At 35.9% G+C, this 18,912-nt stretch overlaps 1 protein-coding gene across 1 annotated transcript in view; it reads left to right on the forward strand.

Annotated features, from left to right (window-relative positions):
- The window catches only part of LOC124171523 (muscle calcium channel subunit alpha-1), a 287,447-nt gene that overhangs the window by 164,518 nt on the left and 104,017 nt on the right, over positions 1-18,912 (forward strand). The window contains exons 20-23 of the mRNA XM_046550696.1: positions 1,953-2,082; positions 4,334-4,500; positions 6,473-6,560; positions 18,190-18,297. Of these exons, the coding sequence (XP_046406652.1) occupies positions 1,953-2,082; positions 4,334-4,500; positions 6,473-6,560; positions 18,190-18,297 (493 nt within the window). The remainder of the gene's footprint in view (positions 1-1,952; positions 2,083-4,333; positions 4,501-6,472; positions 6,561-18,189; positions 18,298-18,912) is intronic.

Below are 18,912 nucleotides of genomic sequence, written 5' to 3' on the forward strand. Positions count from 1 at the left end.
TATAAGTCATAATTTTCTGTGTTATTCTTCAAGCTGAACTATTGAGTTTTCCTATTGCGAAAATCTGAAGCATTCCCTCAGCAGTGGAACTGAGCAATTATGATCTTTGTGATTAGATCTGTTTTGTTAATATTGGCTTGAGGCTACGTCATACATGAGGGATGTTATTCTAATGCTACCTAATTAAAGTCTTTGAAATCCAAGGGAACCAATAATTTTTAATCCACTTATTGGTTTAAGAAAGCAAAAGGACTGAAATTGTTTGGCAAGTCCATTTTGGAAACACATTTGTATTAGACATGAGAGTATTTTGCCGCTCCTTAGCACAAGTTTTCCAACCTTTTGAATTTTTTGGCTTTGCCTGTCAAATGACTCATCAGTTAAGAATTAGCCGGTGAAAATATATTTCACCTCATGGGCTTATTGCTTGGATAGTTCAAATCTTTTGAGAGTCAATGCTGAATTTATTCAGTATTTTACAGCTGAAAAATGAAAGTCTTAAAAAAAATTGCAATACATTTTTCAGTGGTTTTTTTGTCTTCATCCTGTATTTCCCTTTTCATCAAGTAATTTGAGGGCAGATAATAAAACCTGTAAAAAACTCATAAATTTGTATGATGAATTTTAGATACTATGTGAATTGGCAACTTTTAAATACCTAGGAAATCAGTATAAATAAAGTATTGGGGTGTTATTAGCAATGTATGGTTTTTAGGATAACATCAAACATCTGGCAATAGGATGATGAAAGACTAGGTCATTACATCAGTCAGATAAATTTGGTAAAACAGTCCTTTGAATTAAAAAAAAAGTTTTGGATTATGATTAGCAAATGTCTTTTCCACAACCAAGGCAATACCCTGCTGAAAAACTGCTGCATATATTTGCTGGACATACCTGAAGTTGCCTAGGAAATGACTTGGCTGTTTGTACATAAATCTGTCACCTGATAGCATGCCACTGAAATAGAATAGGTGCATTTTAGTAATAGTTTGTAGCTTCATTTAGGATTGAAAGTTGTGATGTTTATTTTGTGTTTCTTTTAGATAGCCTCTGGAGTGAATGGTTACGGTGTTATGTTTCTTGCTTATCTGATTTTTTTTAGTGAAATTTGAATGAATATTATAGATTTTCTGTTTGATATGTTGGTAATGATGAAAAAATAGTTGTAGTTTAGATTTCCTAATGTGTTAGTGCTTATATCTAATTTCAGTGAATGTGATTGTTCTTAATTGCTTTATTTATTCTGGACATTTTTCAAATGAACTTATAAATTTTATAGGTTTTATTGCATTGTGGGCTATTATTAATATTTAGTCTCATTCTAGCTTGCCAGTGTGGCTTCAGTGTCTATAAATCCTATTGGTTATATTTTTACTAGATTGTACCATATGAAAGCAAATACTCTTTTAGGTCATTATTGCTCTTTAGGTGATTTATTGTTTCTCTGTTATTGCTCTTTCAAATGCTATTTAAAGTCAATTCACTATGTAGCATAATTATTGTGAGTAATTTGCTGTAACATTTATCCAGAGAGATATTTCTGTCATTTGGATGGACCCCTAGTTTTCATTTACAGTTTTGAGGGATTCAATCATTTTACTGAAGATGCATTTTAGAACTAATGATTACTGTGTTTTGTAGAATAGTTTGGAGTGTATTGATTGATTTATAAAGGTGGAATTTTATTAATAGAAAATTGGTATAATAGAAGTGCTTTGCATGCACATGGATGTGTTATATAGGTGCATAACAATAATGTTTTTCATATTAATTTGAATATGCTGAAAATTAAGGCAGATAATGTGATGAATCAGCTTAAATAATATGCCCAACCTAGTAAATGTCAATCTGTTGGTATTCTGGGCTTTTTCAGTATTTTAAGAGCAATAATATGCTTCATTGTATTTAAGCCTACCGTATTTCTAAATTGATTTGGAATTTTTAATCAGGTTTCGGGTGTTCTGCCACTGGTTATGTAATCATAGCTATTTTGGAAATGTCATCTTGGTATGCATTATGATATCATCTGCAATGTTAGCTGCTGAAGACCCTCTGAATGCATCGTCAGAGAGAAACCAGGTGGGTAAATATTTTCTCCCACAATTTCATTTCCAATTATTTTGATAATTCATCCTCCTTTTCAATTTTTAGGTTTTGGTCAAAATTTAGCAAACTTGCCTTGTCAATGTTTCAGTTTATTTTTAGAACTTCATCAGGGCATGGCTCCCTATTAATGGGCTTTTTGCCTTGATAGAGTTTTAAAAACAAAGCAAAATGTTGGCGGGATTTATGTGTAAGATTTTGACCAAATCCTCAAAAATTAAAAAGGAAGATGAATGAAAAAGTGGTCCATACAATGCAACATATTCATTACAATCATTATTATTTTCTGTGACCGATAATTTGTTGCAAGGCACCTCCATTTCAGTATATGGAGGAGAGACAGCCGATAGTACTTCGGCCAGGTTTTCTCATGGCTACATCGTAATACTGTTTTGTCTTAAGCCTGAATCGCACTGTTATTTTTCCAACCCTCTCAGGAGAAAGCTCCAGTAATTGCTCCAATGATAGAGGAAGAATGACCATTTCACGTGATCATTTTCTGCAATAGCGCCAGGGACAGGAATCAAATCCCTTTTTCCCCTCCCTGAAACCATCATTGGTGCCGTCTTTCAGCCAATGAGAATCCATGGCTGCTAACAGCTATTGTAATGCCACATTTGTCTTTTGATGAAATGATGGTTGTGGACTGGAAGAACTAAGGAAAAAGCGATGGAAAAAGGGACGGTGAACGACCTTGTGATTCAGAAAATGATGGATTGAGCAATCACTTCTTTCCCTGAGAAACTATCACAGGGGCATACCATTCAGGGAAACGACTGGTTTTCTGCAAACAGCGGGGTTCCCACTCAACTGTGAAAACCTTAAAACCGTGAATAAGCCGTGAATTTTGTCTACCGTGAAAAAACCTGGAAACAGCCGTGAATTTCGTCATAAAACCTTAGAAATGTCTCAAACTTGATTGTAGAACTACGATAGACAGATTAAAAGAAAAATCTATGGTTTCGATCATGTTTCAAGGTCGAGTCATATGCAGATACTGTCCACTCATATTTCTGCACACGTGTATTTGAAGCGCAAATATTAATTGTGCCATGACAGCGCATTGTCCTTAAGCCTGCGATTGGAAGACATCAACACTGGCAAAAAATCAGGCACTTCTTCACTTCCCTGCCACCCTGCTCTCTCCATTTTCCCACACACACCCTTTAGCAGGACCTTAATTTTGATAACTATAGGTGACGTCATAAGAGATAGCACTTTCATTTCTGCGTTTGCATTCAAGGCATCTGTTGCGTTTGTTACATTTTTAGTTAACGTGTGGCCGATGATTGTTACGTGATCAATATTTCTGCCTCAAATGCCTTATCTACAAACCGTGAATTTGATGACATTTAGACTGTGAAAACCTGGAAAAACCCGTGAATTTTACAATGTAGTTAGAGTGGGAACCCTGAACAGTTTAGATTGGATCAAGCTTCCTTTTATAAAAACTGTTTTTTTGACAGAAAATTAAATACAGAATGTATGACTAAGTAGAGGATTTTTTAAAGAATTGGACACAGCGTAGTAATAAACTCTCTCATGCTTTTGATAGCATTGAAATTGGTTGCTTTGTTCAGATGGTAGAGCTCATTAAACTCTGGTGTCTTGCTTCTTTTACAGACAGTTGATAGAAATGGTATTTTTTGCACACATTTGTCAATAATTTCGTGGAAATCTATTGGTTTGCTAATCTTTTTGTCGGAATATATGTTTTGATCTGCCAATAGCATAAAAGGGATTGCCAGCAGAAAGCTGAGTTCTTTTTATTGGCATTAGGTAACCTTATTCTTTCATAAAATCAAAACTCTTAAGTTGCTCTCATGATTGATATTGGCTGTACAATTTATTTGTGTGATGGATGTAAAACAGCAGACAAACTCTCTTGTTTCAGAGCTTCCCATCAAGAAGTTAGGTGCAATTTTCCTCTGAACCCAACCAATTGGTTTAAATTTGGTGTAATCGTTTTTGTCTTATTTTATGTAAATGTAGAAATTTATTTCTCATATCAGTATTTTGTATTTATCAGAAAATAAGGGTAACAGATTGAAATGAAGTATTGTAAACAAGTAACATTTTTAAAGCCAGTGGTTGATTTATTTCGCATAGAATTCAGGAACAAGCTGCTCAGTACGATTTTATTGTTTTATCACTCAAGCTTGAATAGTACTCATTTATGATATCTACATCACTTTTATATGGTAAATATGATATTCCTTTCTTTCAGATTCTCAACTATTTTGATTATTTCTTCACTACTGTCTTTACTGTGGAAATCTGTCTCAAGATGATATCCTATGGATTTGTACTTCACGAAGGTGCCTTCTGCCGCTCAGCGTTCAATCTTTTAGATTTGCTGGTTGTGTGTGTCTCCTTAATCTCCATGTTTTTCAGGTAACAGGTTAAACTGTTCATACCATAAATTTAGTTTCTCATTACCTTTGTCTTTTTCCATTTATGGAATTAAGTCTTGCATTGAAAAAAATGTTGCTCAATGTGACTTATGCTGAGTACAGTAAACTCCCAATTATCCTGGCTAATGATTGGGAGAGGCAGCATGAATAATTTGAAATTAGGGATAATCCTAACTTTCACTTTTATTTCTTATTATTTTCTTAATTTACATAAATCAAACAATATGCATTGAAACCTCTCTTAAATGAAACTCAAGGGACAGAAATGTTGCTGTTTCGTTAATCAGAAGTTCGTTCCCCTGAGGTGATTCGCATGTTGCATCATCCCAGGGGCACGTGAATTGCTGCAAGCCTGAATGTGCTATTTTCATTCTAGCTTTGCATACTTAAAAAACATGGGAACAATGCTAATTACTGCAACTGCAATGAAAGTCGAGGGTAAGGGGCCACATTTGGAAAGCCTCAGATTGCATTATTCCATCCCTTCAAGTGACTTTTGATTTGTTTTCAAAAATGTATGCAGTGTAGCGATGATCGCAAAGCAATCCATTTATTCTCAATATTTGAAATGTTGTACATGCACTAGTGAGTTTTACATTGAAAAGTTATGATATCGATTGATTTTCACCATCACAAAAATTAATTTTGGTTAGCAGTCCCAATTATAGCTTTATCCCTGTAAAGGTAGATCCATAGCTCCGCTTAGCATTTATTTAGTGTGCAGTACTGTCAAAAAGCACCACTGCCCTGAGGAAGACGAGCGGAGGACCCTTGGTGCCTTAAAATAACGGGACCAATGATTTGGTGCTCATAGCTGAGGAGTAGCAGTCCCAAATGAGTTGGAGAAGGACCCTTACAGCTTTAGAGCGACGATTACCATAATCCACTGTCATGGTGGAGTTTATTTAGTTTTTCACATACTACATTGGCTGTGGTAAAACTCAAATCCTCAAGAAATTCAGTGCGCTCTACCTTAAAGACACGAATGGCAATTTTATTGGACCCATTAAAATGCAATGTGGGTAGCAGCACTTCTAGTCCATTAAAATGCGAGGTGGGTTGCAGCATTTCTAGTATTCAAATTAAGATTGGTTGTGATTTGGAAAACATTAAAAGGAGGGTGAAGCTAAAGCACGGATATTTCATGCACAGATAATCATGCATGGATAATTGGGAATTTTCTCAAATGCTGAAACAGCTGGTTACTCAGTGGAGATTTCTCGGGTTTTGCATGGGGTCAGTCCTCCATATCTCCTTCCAACGTTTCAAAAAAAAACATCGAAAGGAATGCATGGAATCCCAGAAGAGAATCCCTTAAGAGGATGGGCGAGTTACTAATCACAATGGTGGAATGGTCGTGAAAATATGGAAGACCTGACTCAGTGCAAAACCCGAGAAATCTTCTCTGCTATTCTTCCCCGGGAAAGAGCCAAACATTACAGCAGGTTAATCCTTTATATCTTATCGAAACCCCAAATTTATGGTCCAAAAGTTATTTATTTAAGAAAGCTACATTATTGATCATAAAGTTAAATAGTTCATAATGGAGAAGGAGTTTTTAGCTAGAGCAAAGAGCCAGTTGCAGGAAATAAAAAGATAAAGATTAAGTCAAAAGAGCCAAGTTATCATGGAGAAATCACAAAAATATTTTTTATAACTTTTATTATAAGTGTTTTGGAATAGATATTTAATCTAGTAATGTTCCTTTTTGCAATTAAAGATTTATTAAAATTTTGTGGGAAGTGCAATATTTACTTTTTAGCTACATTTTTGATTTTTGAGCAATACATTGGGTGGCTGGTGACTTGTGAAAAAAATCACTCTTTATCAACACTAATGAATCACTCTTGTTGTCAACTTAATGTAGAATGTTCCTTAGTGTCAATGAACTTTTTTGCATCTGTCCTAATTATTTCTGAGTTTTGTTTTACTCTTGTTTTTTATTGTTTCAGCTCTGGTGCTATATCAGTTGTTAAAATCCTCCGAGTCTTGAGGGTTCTAAGACCTTTGCGAGCAATCAATCGAGCCAAGGGACTTAAGGTGAGCCAATGTGTCATTTACCTCTTTTTCCTTTTTTATTCTTACCTGAGTTTTTATTTTCCAGCTTAAGTTGCTTTAGTTCATCAGTTAATGACAGATAAAAGGAGACTGTAATTTTGCTGTACTCAATTAACATATCCCTTTTTCAGGGAGTGATTTACTCTCTGTTTGTGGCTTTAAGCCGGTCTTCTATTGCTTGTTATAATTGGCATTGCTGTAATTATTGGAGATGTTGTAATTTAATGGAAATCTGAAATCCGTTCATTTTTTGATTCAAGTCTTGTCTATTCATTTTATTTAACCATTAACTGATTCACCATTACTTCAATTATTACTTTTCACTTGTTTTTTAATATTTTTTATCATGAACTTAATTTTATGCTAATTTTCACTGTCGTGTAATTGTCAAAATTGTATGGTATATTCAAGCAATTTTTGTCAAACGTACTGAGGCCAATTGTAGTTTATCTACTCTCATAATTTTTATGACAAATTTTCTAAAATGTCATGTGTTTTATCTTAGTCATATCTTTTCCCATTTTGAATTTACAGAAGGTGCATAAAATTTTGAGTCAACAAGTGTGTGATGAAAGGCTGCTTCTTTAATGACTGTCTTGCACAAACGTTTTTGCATTTGTCATTCTTGCTGTGTGGTCAACCATCTTTTATTACCATTGCGTAATTTTTGATACAGGATTTTGGGAATATTGTCCTATAGGTTATTATTTTCAAACTAAGCCACTTTTGATGGTTGACCACTTGAATCATGAACTTGCACCTGCACTTTCACCATTGCTTTGTTCACAATGTTTAACCTTTTTCCACTTATTTTAAAGAGCTTATATTTCAGTGGTTGTTTAATAGTTTAATGCAGCCTCGATTTGTCAATTCTACATCCTCCTTCCTTTTGTTAATTATGTGTCTTTAATGATGTACCTACATCATATTGTTCATTATTTGGCTTTGCGTTTCTAAATTGTCTAAAGACTTTGGACCTTAGTTGGTAGCCCATGCAGAGCCAGAACTTCTGAGCTTTTACAGTGTTTCATCACCCAATGGAATAGGAATTTGAACCACCCACCTAATGCTTGTAAATGAAATCAGGTTACTGTTTGGCTTTCTAATACAAATTTAATTATTTGAGTTTCAACTGTAAGTTTCTTTTTCCAGCAAATATTTGAGTGGTTTATGTATCCTCTTAATAATAAAACGTTATTGTACTTTTCCACACGATTTAATTAATACGACCGGTTTCGTCGCAGAGGCGACATCATCAGGTACAGAATCTGTTATAATAACAGTTATTTTGTTCTTGTTTATCTGGTTGCTATTACGTTGGTAGGGGAGGGTTGCGTTGGGGTTGGAGCGTCACTCAGCTTCAGGGGAATCTCCAAGAGCGGGGAATAGTTTACAAAAATATTTTCATTTGCTAAAATTCCATTTTTAAATGCTTCCTTATCTCCAACTCCTCCAAGCAGTCCATCCTTCTTCCCTTTCCCTCAAGGTGGAGGATTTCCGGAACAAAATTGCTCCTTTGGTCACTCTCCCATAGATGTTTCGCAAAATGCGATTTTTCTAACTCCCCGTTTCTCAAATGCCTTCCTTTTGCGGTGACTCCTGTTGCCACAATCCAACATTTTCCTTGGCCATTGGCATTAATGAGGTACCAATTTCATTGTGAAACGTTAAAAATTATGTTGAATATCTATAGTTATTGGTGTTGAGCACCCTTCCAGCAAAAGTAATTTCATACCGTCTCTGTTATTTTTATCAAATGCATGCCTTCCTTGAGGGAAAGGGAAGAAGGATGGACTGCTTGGAGGAGTTGGAGATAAGGAAGCATTTAAAAAATGGAATTTTCGCAAATGAAAATATTTTTGTAAACTATTCCCCGCTCTTGGAGATTCCCCTGAAGCTGAGTGACGCTCCAACCCCAACGCAACCCTCCCCTACCAACGTAATAGCAACCAGATAAACAAGAACAAAATAACTGTTATTATAACGGATTCTGTACCTGATGATGTCGCCTCTGCGACGAAACCGGTCGTATTAATTAAATCGTGTGGAAAAGTACAATAACGTTTTATTATTAAGAATGGATTTTCACAAAGTAAAGCCAGAAACAATCAAGTTTATGTATCCTCTGTTATGAATGTAAAACTTGGCTAGATTTCTTCCTTTATTCGCTAATAAACCAATCCAGGCTTTCGTTTAATATTTAATTTACTTGATCATGGAATGAAGTTTGAAAACTCAATCCATTGTTTTTTAAATTAATTTTTTTCATGTTAACAAGCACTGAATTATGGGTAAATTAGGTAGGCAATTAGGTGTAAAATCTAACCAAATTTTACTTTCATTGTGGAGAATGCAAAGTAATAATAGAGGCTCTTTCTTAAGCAATTTTACTGCTCTGTATGCTCTACAGATCCATTACATTTACAAATTCTAGCCATTCATTTCTGTGATAACACACCCTCAATGCTTTATCTGAGTGCTTTCTTATTATGAAACGGTGACTCCTGTTGCCACAATCCAACATTTTCCTTGGCCATTGGCATTAATGAGGTACCAATTTCATTGTGAAACGTTAAAAATTATGTTGAATATCTATAGTTATTGGTGTTGAGCACCCTTCCAGCAAAAGTAATTTCATACCGTCTCTGTTATTTTTATCATACGAGCCTTTCAATATGCCGCAAAACTCAGTTTTATATGTTACATTAAAAAGATAAATATTTCTGTCTGTCCAAAAAAAATTTTGCTCAAAGCTTACTATGATATTGATTAAATCTTGATCTTGATGCCAAATTAAATGTACTTAAAATACCTATCAATGCATGAAGCTAAATTGATAATTTGTCAAAGGAATTCATGCATCATTTGGATGCCATCTTATATAATTCCACCAATAAAATCTTGAAACATTTCTCATTGTCAGCAATAACTTCAATTAAGTTATGTCATTTTGAGAGAAGAGAAGTAATTTCAATTTTAAAAAAATGTGCCAGGATAGAATTTCTCACTGTATAAAGTTTCACTAATGAGTAATTTAATAAATGTATGTATAATATAATTAAATGAATAAGATAAATTATTCATCACCATACTCTGACCTATGGAATATGTTCTTAATCGCAATATCCACCATTTTTATATTTTTTCAACCATTGATATTTTCGTTGCATCAGTTAATAGGTACACTCATGCCTCGCTTAGCGCAAGGGATGCGTTCCTTGGGGTCTTTGTGCTTATCGAATTTGCGTTAATCGAGACCATTTTAGCATGGGAAAATAGGCATGCGTTCCTGTTAGTATAGGTGTGTTGGGTTTTGAATTGCCTATAATTCATATTAATAGCCGTAGAAAACCTTCTTTATTTAAACATTTGTTGTTTAAAATATCTTTAAAGATAGTTGGTATGCATTCAAAGAAGTTTTTTTTCGTTAAAAAATATTCCCACGTGCTTTTGAAATCCCCTCAATATGTGTGGGCGGGCTAACATCTAGGAAAAAAACATGCTAGCTCAGGGGTTTGCAGTGCATTGCCAGCAGGTGAAAAATTTTCAAACCAGTCTTAAAACAATTCTAGTCTCACCCAAGCCCCTTTTGTCATGAAGCTTCCACTTGATGTCCCAGATCAGTCACCACCCTCGTCTTCTTTAATAGATTCAAATTAAGCCACAGATTTTGCACAAATAACTGCCTGTGATAAAGGGTCATCATTTGTCCGTTTGTGATACTCTGGGAATAGGGTGGTTTCCTATAATTTTTTTATTGCTTAAATCGAAAGATTATTACCCCAGGAATACGTATTTCACGTTTTTAGATTTTTAAATGAGTATATCTATTTTTCGCAATTAAATGAAAAGTGAAAATTTTCAAGCGCACGAAAACGCGACGGCCAAGTATGAATGCCGGGAAAACTCCCGTGGTACGTCGTTCTGGTTCCCACTGCCGCAAGTGAGGTGACCTTGGCGCGAGGCTCTGAGCGCTGATACGACGCAGGATGCTAGCAGGTAGCAGAGTACCATGCTAGCTGGTAGCGCTTGGCTTAAATAAGGATTATTATTACTTTATCAAATGAAGGAAACTTTCCGAACTTACGTAATTTTACTGGGTGATTTTTAAGAGATGTTTCCCTGAGCTCTGTGCCTCATGCATGCATTGGTAACCTCAGACGATGTAAAACTCCTATCTACTCCTATAGAAACTAGGTCCCTGTGACGTCACGTGGAGTGGCATCGCATGGGTACCAATCTGGCCTTTTTCAAATGAGGATAAAATTGACCCTTGCCATTCGTCTAAACCGGTATTTCTAAAAGCAAATAATTTGTATATTATGAATACACTAATGGTGGGTAACGAATCGCAATCAATGCCTTTCGTTTTCTTTGATGAAGGAAACTACCAGAAGTCTTTCCGTTTTTTTTATCCATTAATGAACTTCATGTACATGTTGACCACTTGGCTGCAGTTGGTGTGGCTGATGTCACTGACGTTTTAACTTTGTCTCTATTCAGAAAAAGTGTGCAGACTGTCAACATCATGAGCTCAAACTTATGGGCAATATCACTTTGACGCTCTCCATTTTCAAATCAATAGATCACTTTCAATTTCTCTTCAAGGTTTATACTTTTTCTTGATAACTCCTTTCTTTTTCTATCCACATTCCTATTTTTTGCCATGGTTCACTTGGTTTTTACTCTGTACAATTCCATCAAAATCACCTTCATTCAAGTCAATTCGCCCGATAAACTAGGACGACAAAAAATGCATCTAGAACTGTATTGTTTTTAAAAAACTCATTTCCACTAGCTCTAAACTTAATGAATGATCTTAATTAATTAATATCATTCAGGAAAGGAGATGAGATAAATTACTTCTGTAGGTCAGCTACTTGGACCGCATGACGAGTTATGTTTTCAGCCATTGTGCAGCAATGGATTTCAACGAATATATAAAGAAAGAAAAAGATTAGAGGCAAGAAATGCTAATAATATGCATAAAATGAGAGTTATTTTGTGTGCATTTGGCCCAAGTTCACTTTTATCAAGAGAATGTTAATGCTATTTGATTTGGCAAAGCAGCATTCGGAAGTGTCCCTGAGGAATGAAATTACGCTACAGTAAACTCTTGATTTTACGAAGTCAGTGGGACCGGAAAATTGGCACTTCGTAAAATCGAGTTTCGTAAATTCAAGCCTTTTTCATAAGTCACGAAAAAAATGTTCGCTTTTGTTTCTTCCGCCGTTTTTTGTCTTTAGTGGTCTTATTTAAATGCTTTCGGTGGTTATTCTCGGTATAATTCATAGAAAAGGCTTTTTGCTATCGATTTATGATGTAAAAAATCGTTAAATACCACCATAAAATTCCCATTTCTTGTTCATACTTCAACATCAACGATCGCTAAAGAAATTCCCGACCAGTTTAGAAAACGTAATCAAATAATGAATTGCAATGTTTATTATAAGAATTAACAGTAATAAATTTGTGGTTAGGAGCCAATAGCTACTATTAAGTATGCAAAAGATAGATATTTGTTTCTGAGACCCACGGAATTTTAGCGGCAGCCGGCCTAACCGCCATTTATGTCGCCCTCTATCGCTCAGTGACGAGAAAAAAAGAAAAACAAGGGTCTTAGCCCGTTTCCAAAATAACCTTTGTAAGTTAATATTTCGAGTTACTTCGTATTTTCAGCAGAATGTGCTCTATTTTCACCGAGACTCAATTACGATCATAAATAACGTAGGATGTGATTATCTTCTGGCGAATATTTGAAGTAAATTCTGTTTGAGTTCTCCGTCCGACTACTGTGTTCCATCATCTTCGCAGACGTTGCCATAAAAGACTTAATTCTTCATCAGGACTGTATTCTTCATACCGGGTGTGAGGTGACCTGTTCATATAGTATGTTTCTCTCCTTTTATGCCGACTGGAGCAAGGTTCCAACCGGAAAACGACAGGAGAAACATCTTACAGTATGGGAGAAATATAGATAGAAACGTTATTATCCACATTGATTGTTTTCCTACAAGAGACGTTTTATCATTTCTCAACGTGGTTAAGTATTGGTTCGCTAGCGTGAATTCCCAAAAAATGACACGCAAAAACCTGTACCGTCACCTCATTTAGTTTTCGTGTTCCTTTCTCCGCCGTATTGAAAGTTAGGCAAAGGATCATTGACATAGAGAAAAGATTTTCTTAGTTTTAGCACTAAGAAATAGTCGCGCCATAATCGTAAATAAATATAGTGTGGAAAGAGCAAAGAAATTAATTTCAATTGAAAAGTCAGCTGAGAAGAAGAGAGACAATTATAAGCGCGGCACCATTTTCCCGATAGTGGAAGATACTTCTTCCGCCTCTCTCCGGTTAATAACTTCCCCCCGTTGCAAGTAAAGATGAACCATGCCCTTCTCCACAATCGGGGAACGTTCCCAGTGGGTGGGGTGAATAAGAGTGGGATGGGGATTGCCTGAGGGAAGAAGTGTGGTCAGCACAAGGACTGGTGAAGGGGGCAGGTCAAAGAAGGGTGGGGAAATGGCCTTCAGCTCTGCCTCAGTCTACTTTTGGTGGCCGTATTTTTTGCGACGCACACAAGCACAGTCTCCTTAGGGAGGGAGTGAATGGGAAATGCTGGGGAAGGAGGGGTTTGGGATGCGTAAGGTGGGTGTCAGCAAGATCAGCCAAAGGCGGCAGGAGGGAAGGGACGGCTTTGGAAAGACAGAACCCCAGCATGGGAGAACGGGGAAGCGCGTGAGAAGAAAGTTCATGGTTAGACTTGGAAGTGCGTCTTCATTACGAGAAGCCTGAAATATAAATTGGCGGTAAATAGAGCCCAGTACTTAAGATATTTAAGTTGTTCATTCACAAAGGCCGATATATACACGAAAAGATATTATGGCGCGGATTGCATGTATCAACGTCCATTTCGGGATGTTATTAATTTCTGTTCCCATTTATAAAAGTAGCAAATAGATTTGAAAGAATGATAATCATGAATAAAAATATCTAAATTGATATCCAAACGCACATGAGCAAAATAGATGAATGTATACATACCGATCCATCGCAAGTAATACCGCTCAAGCTTCTTCCGGTATAGGACTTTAAAATCCTGGATAATGCCTTGGTCCAAGGGCTGGGACTTGCTAGTCGAGTTCGGGGGTAAAAAGAGGACTCGAACATTAGCCAATTTTAGATCTTCCACGTATTTATGAACGGTGGCATTATCCATTATTAAAACAATTTTGCTGTTCTCTCCAGCAACTTTTCTCTGTAGACGTATAACCGTTTGCTGGAAAATTTCTCGGGTCATCCAGCTGTTTTTATTTGCATGGTAAAAAACAGGGAGGGCTTCCAATTTTACATGTTTTAAGCACCGTGGCCTTTCAAATTTCCCAATGACAACGTGCTTATTTTGTCCGTGCCCGTTTGGTTGACGCACAGCCCCACAGTAACACGCACACTACTCTTTTTCCCCCCATGGCACCTTTGCCCTTTGAAACCCAGGGTTGCGTCAGGTAATGCATTAAAAAATAGCCCAGTTTCAGGGGCCAGCGAGGGTGAGCTCGTCGAGGAAAGGGTCCCAGATTAGGGACCCTTCGAAGTGCTTCGGCGAAAAGTAGTCAAGTAGTCTTCGAAGTACGTTCACAGCAGTGCAAAGGGTTAATTAATACGAAATACTCCACGCGACCTTCCTGACATGTTAAGCTACGAATTATTGTCGATGCTATGTTTACGAACAGGTACGTAAATAGGGGCATAATGTCAGCCGCGATATTTTAACTGAACTCCTACTCCCCCTAAATTCCCACAGTGAGGTTTTTGGCGACCCATTTCTCTCCAAAGGTGCATTATCATTTACGATTTCGCACTTTTGATGGACCACAGTTGGAAGCGCTGATTTTTTAGCTACTTACACTGGCGTAACTAGTTTTGTTGACAAATTTTTCGCCGTAGTTCGTATAAACGAATGCCATTTGCTCCTAGGGACCGAGCCGAGGTTCGTAAATTCAAAAAATTTCGTATAATCGAAACTTCGTATAATCGAATAGCGCCATGTATTTAGCATAGGCTTTTCACCGGGACCGCAATATCACTTCGTATAATCGAAAACTTCGTAAAATCCTGCTTCGTAAAATCAAGAGTTTACTGTATATTGAAATTATGCTAATCAAAATTGCACTAAGTGAGGTATTGATAAATATTGGATTTTTTTGGATTTTCAAAGAATATACGTATGTATCTGTGTTTGTTAAAATCCAGCTGTAACACTTCACATTAAGAGCTGATTGTTTACCAATTTTATGAAATGCTTTTATGCGTATATTTTTTGTTATTAATAGAGATGCATGAACAGTATCCGCAAATACTCGAATACCTCGAATACTAGAAAGTTTTCGATATTTGAGATCTTGAATAATTATGCTAAAAGTACGATATCGAATACCTCAAATACGTGCCATACTGTCGCATGCACGTAGTTGATAGTTGACTTGGAAAAACATAAAGGACTCTCAATCGTTTAGTGCATGCAGCACCGTTTTAGGCAAGTTGACGAACTATATGAAAATCGCAGATGAGAGTGGTGAAAAGATATCGTTTGATGAACCGAAAATGATCGTGGGAAAAAATCCAAAAATACCCGGTTTCCCCCACGAAACCCCTCAAAAAAATTAAAAACGGCAAGAAAAAAATCAACTTCTGTGGTACCTTCCGCTATGCCTTGAGCCACTACTCCTGAACTGTTCCACTCATTGGAGAGATCATTATGAATTCGAAGACTGCAAGGATGCACGCTTCCCCTGACATCAGTTTTGTTTCTTTATGCCGAACAACGGCTCAGCAATAACACATCAAAGCTGTAAAAGGATCGAAATTTTCATTAAAATAATAGTAAAAAACAACATGTGTACGGGCACTTGGCTGAATGCATCAGTACACCAACATCCAAAAAATTATTTTTGCCACTTCTCATTCTATGCCAGAACTTCTTATTCTATTCAAATAAAGTTGAGACGATAAAATTCAATTGGCTTTGGAGATGACAAGTCTGTCTGAACAAAGTCACCCAACAAAAACAGACACCTTAGGAAAAGTGCAACCGGAAATAGCTGATGTAAAGCAACTACAATCAATGTGGGGAATTTATTCAAAATGAAAAAAGTTGATTTTTAAAATGTTTGATATATAACTTTTTATTTATACATTCGTCAAGTGAAAGGGAAGAAAAATCGTATGTTTAATATGCTTTGCGCAATTCTAGTATTCGAGGGGTTCAAAATTTGAGGTATTGGAATATTCGAGCAGTGATTTAATATTCGAATTCAATATTCGAGCTCGAAAAATCTGCTATTTAACCCATCTTTATTTATTCACCTAATACAACTATTATGAACATCAATCAGATATTTACTGGATATAAAATAATCATCTTAGTTTGTTATTTATGTTCTCTTGCCTATCAGCTAGCCTTGTGACTGCCGCATCATTTTATTTTTACTGATTGGATGTGGAAGACAAAAAAAGTCACTGGATAAAGAAGGATACGTATTGTATCTTTGGACTCCATCTGCTAATTATTCAATTCTTTTACTGCTCATTAGGATATTGGTTTAAAATAGAAAAATTATTAAATTAAATTATTCATATGTGGAAGAAAAATTAAGATAAATTAGTGGGAAAAGGTTAAATACTCTTTAATATTTGAACCATATTTCATCTGTACATACCATGCCATTAAGGCCATTCCCATATGACTGCTTTGATGATAATTTGGATTGCAAATGTAATATTGTAACAAAATTATCATATTTTTGTGTTGTTACTCCCATTATGAATATTTGAGTGTGAATGATCTCTTACAGGGCCATCATGTTCTTTACAGTGCCTCATTTATTAAAATATTCAGTTCAATACTACTCACCATGTAATATTCTGTATACCTGTTTTCTTTACATTTTAAAATTTTGGTCACTAATCATAGGTCAGCAGCAAAATTTATGTGATATTAATTTTTATGCTAATGCTATTATAAATTTTGACTCATTTATGTTTGAATTAGTATTTGCTCTTAATACAAATGAAGGACTAAGATTTCTGTGAGAATGATATTTCGATAGAGAATTTCCTCCTAAGCAGAAATTACCGATGTCAGTGCGTGTTGATTCAAACTAGGTGATCCCTCAATAATCATATTTTTTGGGTTGCTTACTTTTTTATGCAGCAATAGTGAACATCTAGCCAAGTGAGAAATTATGAGCAGAGCAGGTATTATCCATTGTTTTGACTGGAGTTATGAGTTGGCACTGCACTTGCAATTCAGGAAGTTAATTGATTTTTTCTTTTTATTAAAATGTAAATCAATCCAACATAATTATTTAACATCATGTAAGGGATATCCTTGCTGTTACAATTCAATTTGAAACTTCAATTCAGCTGCTTGTTCCATTTTTCCCAGCTTCCTCTGCTTGGATTCTTCATTGGTATAGCAGTTATGTACTCATTCAGCTTTTAATAATGTGCCTAAAACAATTCTTCAATATACCTGAAATACGAATCTGGTGGTAATAAAATGCCTTGGTTGAGGCAATATTAAGACACGGAGCTGAGGTTTTCGAAGTGATTGTTTGGCACGCTTTCAATTGGAGCTACTGATTACTCTTGATTTACCCAGGATTTTCAAGCATTCTCTTTTCTTACCATGTGATCTATTAACCAAGTCATCCATTTGAAGCACCATTCACTTGTCAACAGTAACACAAAAGCTATAACTTGTACAGTGAAAAAAGGGGGATGTTAGAAGCAGTAATAAGTTAGTATAAATTGTTAATTTTGGTGTTCTTTTCATCAATATAATAGTGCAATCTTGAGACCATGCACAGAAAGACATGTTTGACTCACCATTCCAAAAAATCATCCGTATCATCCAAAACCCGTGGTTCCTACAATTGCGTCTGTTCCCATGTCTCACCTCCAATTGATGCACAACCTCCATAGGTATTACCAGAGGTCTCCAGAGAAAATGCTACGATAGCATTCAATGATTCAATCACTGGAGAACTGCCTCTGACTTGCAGCACTACTAAGAAGTCCATTCTTCCTTCTCACCCCTATTGTAAAGAGAATGGCAAACATGTGGAGCTCAGTAGACATTAAATGGCTGTTGAGAATAGTGGATTACTTTTTTCAGTTCTTACTTTGTGAAGTGTTTTTTTTTTGGAATCTATCTTACTTTAAATTGTAAACATTATTTAAAAGAATAATTATTGCTGCTTATGACTCTTTTTCTATTGTAGTCTTTACAGTTAAATGTATTACAACTCTAGGGTTTCATTGTATTAGAAATACTTTCATAACATAGAAGGAAATAAGGTTGAGGAAGAAACCCACAAACATTAGCAACACACTTAGTATCAGTTGATTTATATTGATTCTCCCAATCATCTGCATTTTAACCACTCACTCAGAATTGAAAGCTCTACTGTATGAATCATCTTCCCGAACTCCAGGACAGCATTTTGCTTTCAGGGTGATGAGTAGTGAAAATTGTGTATATTTGCAGTTTGAAACTCAAATAAGTGTAGCTCAGTTGAGGTCAATAAATCCCATTTGTTCATTATCTCTGTAGCACGTAGTCCAGTGTGTGATTGTTGCTGTTAAGACTATTGGCAACATTGTGCTGGTTACCTGCCTACTGCAGTTCATGTTTGCTGTTATTGGAGTCCAGTTGTTTAAGGTAGGACTTTGTGTGTTACCGTGGCAAATGCACCTATGAGTTAAGATTACCTATTAATTAATTTAATGATTCTTTTATGTGTGTGTGTTTACGTGTGATATTTGTTTTGATAATTTTATGCATAACTTGCCATTATTTTAACTCATAGGAAGTCAGCCAGCAGTTTGTTTTTTGTTCTCTCAGCTGTGTGTCATTCATGATGATGCTATTTTTGCATGCCAGTGTGACTAGTTGTGTATGTGACATGTATCCCCTTCAAAAGCTTTGAATCCAGCTGTATGTTAGGCTGTGTGTTCTGCCATCGTCTACTCCTCATCAGGGATGGTGAATATAGTAACCTTGATTGCTTGGAGGTAGTCGATCTCATTATTAGTCCTAGGAAACATCTCCTGAAACATTCGTGAAGCTGCTGAATTAAGCCTGAATACACTGACCTAAAGGTTCTTCTTTTGAGTGGAAGAGAGAGATCCATCTATTCATATCCATCATTTTAATTATTGGTAATACCAAACAATAAACATAATGAGTCGGCTGAAAGGTCTTCCAACTTTACACTGATGGGTGGGAACTTTAAATGACAGTAATTGTTTGCAGGAGCTTTTGTGGCATAAATTT

Source organism: Ischnura elegans, chromosome X (genome assembly GCF_921293095.1).
Source record: "Ischnura elegans chromosome X, ioIscEleg1.1, whole genome shotgun sequence".
NCBI lineage: Eukaryota > Metazoa > Arthropoda > Insecta > Odonata > Coenagrionidae > Ischnura > Ischnura elegans.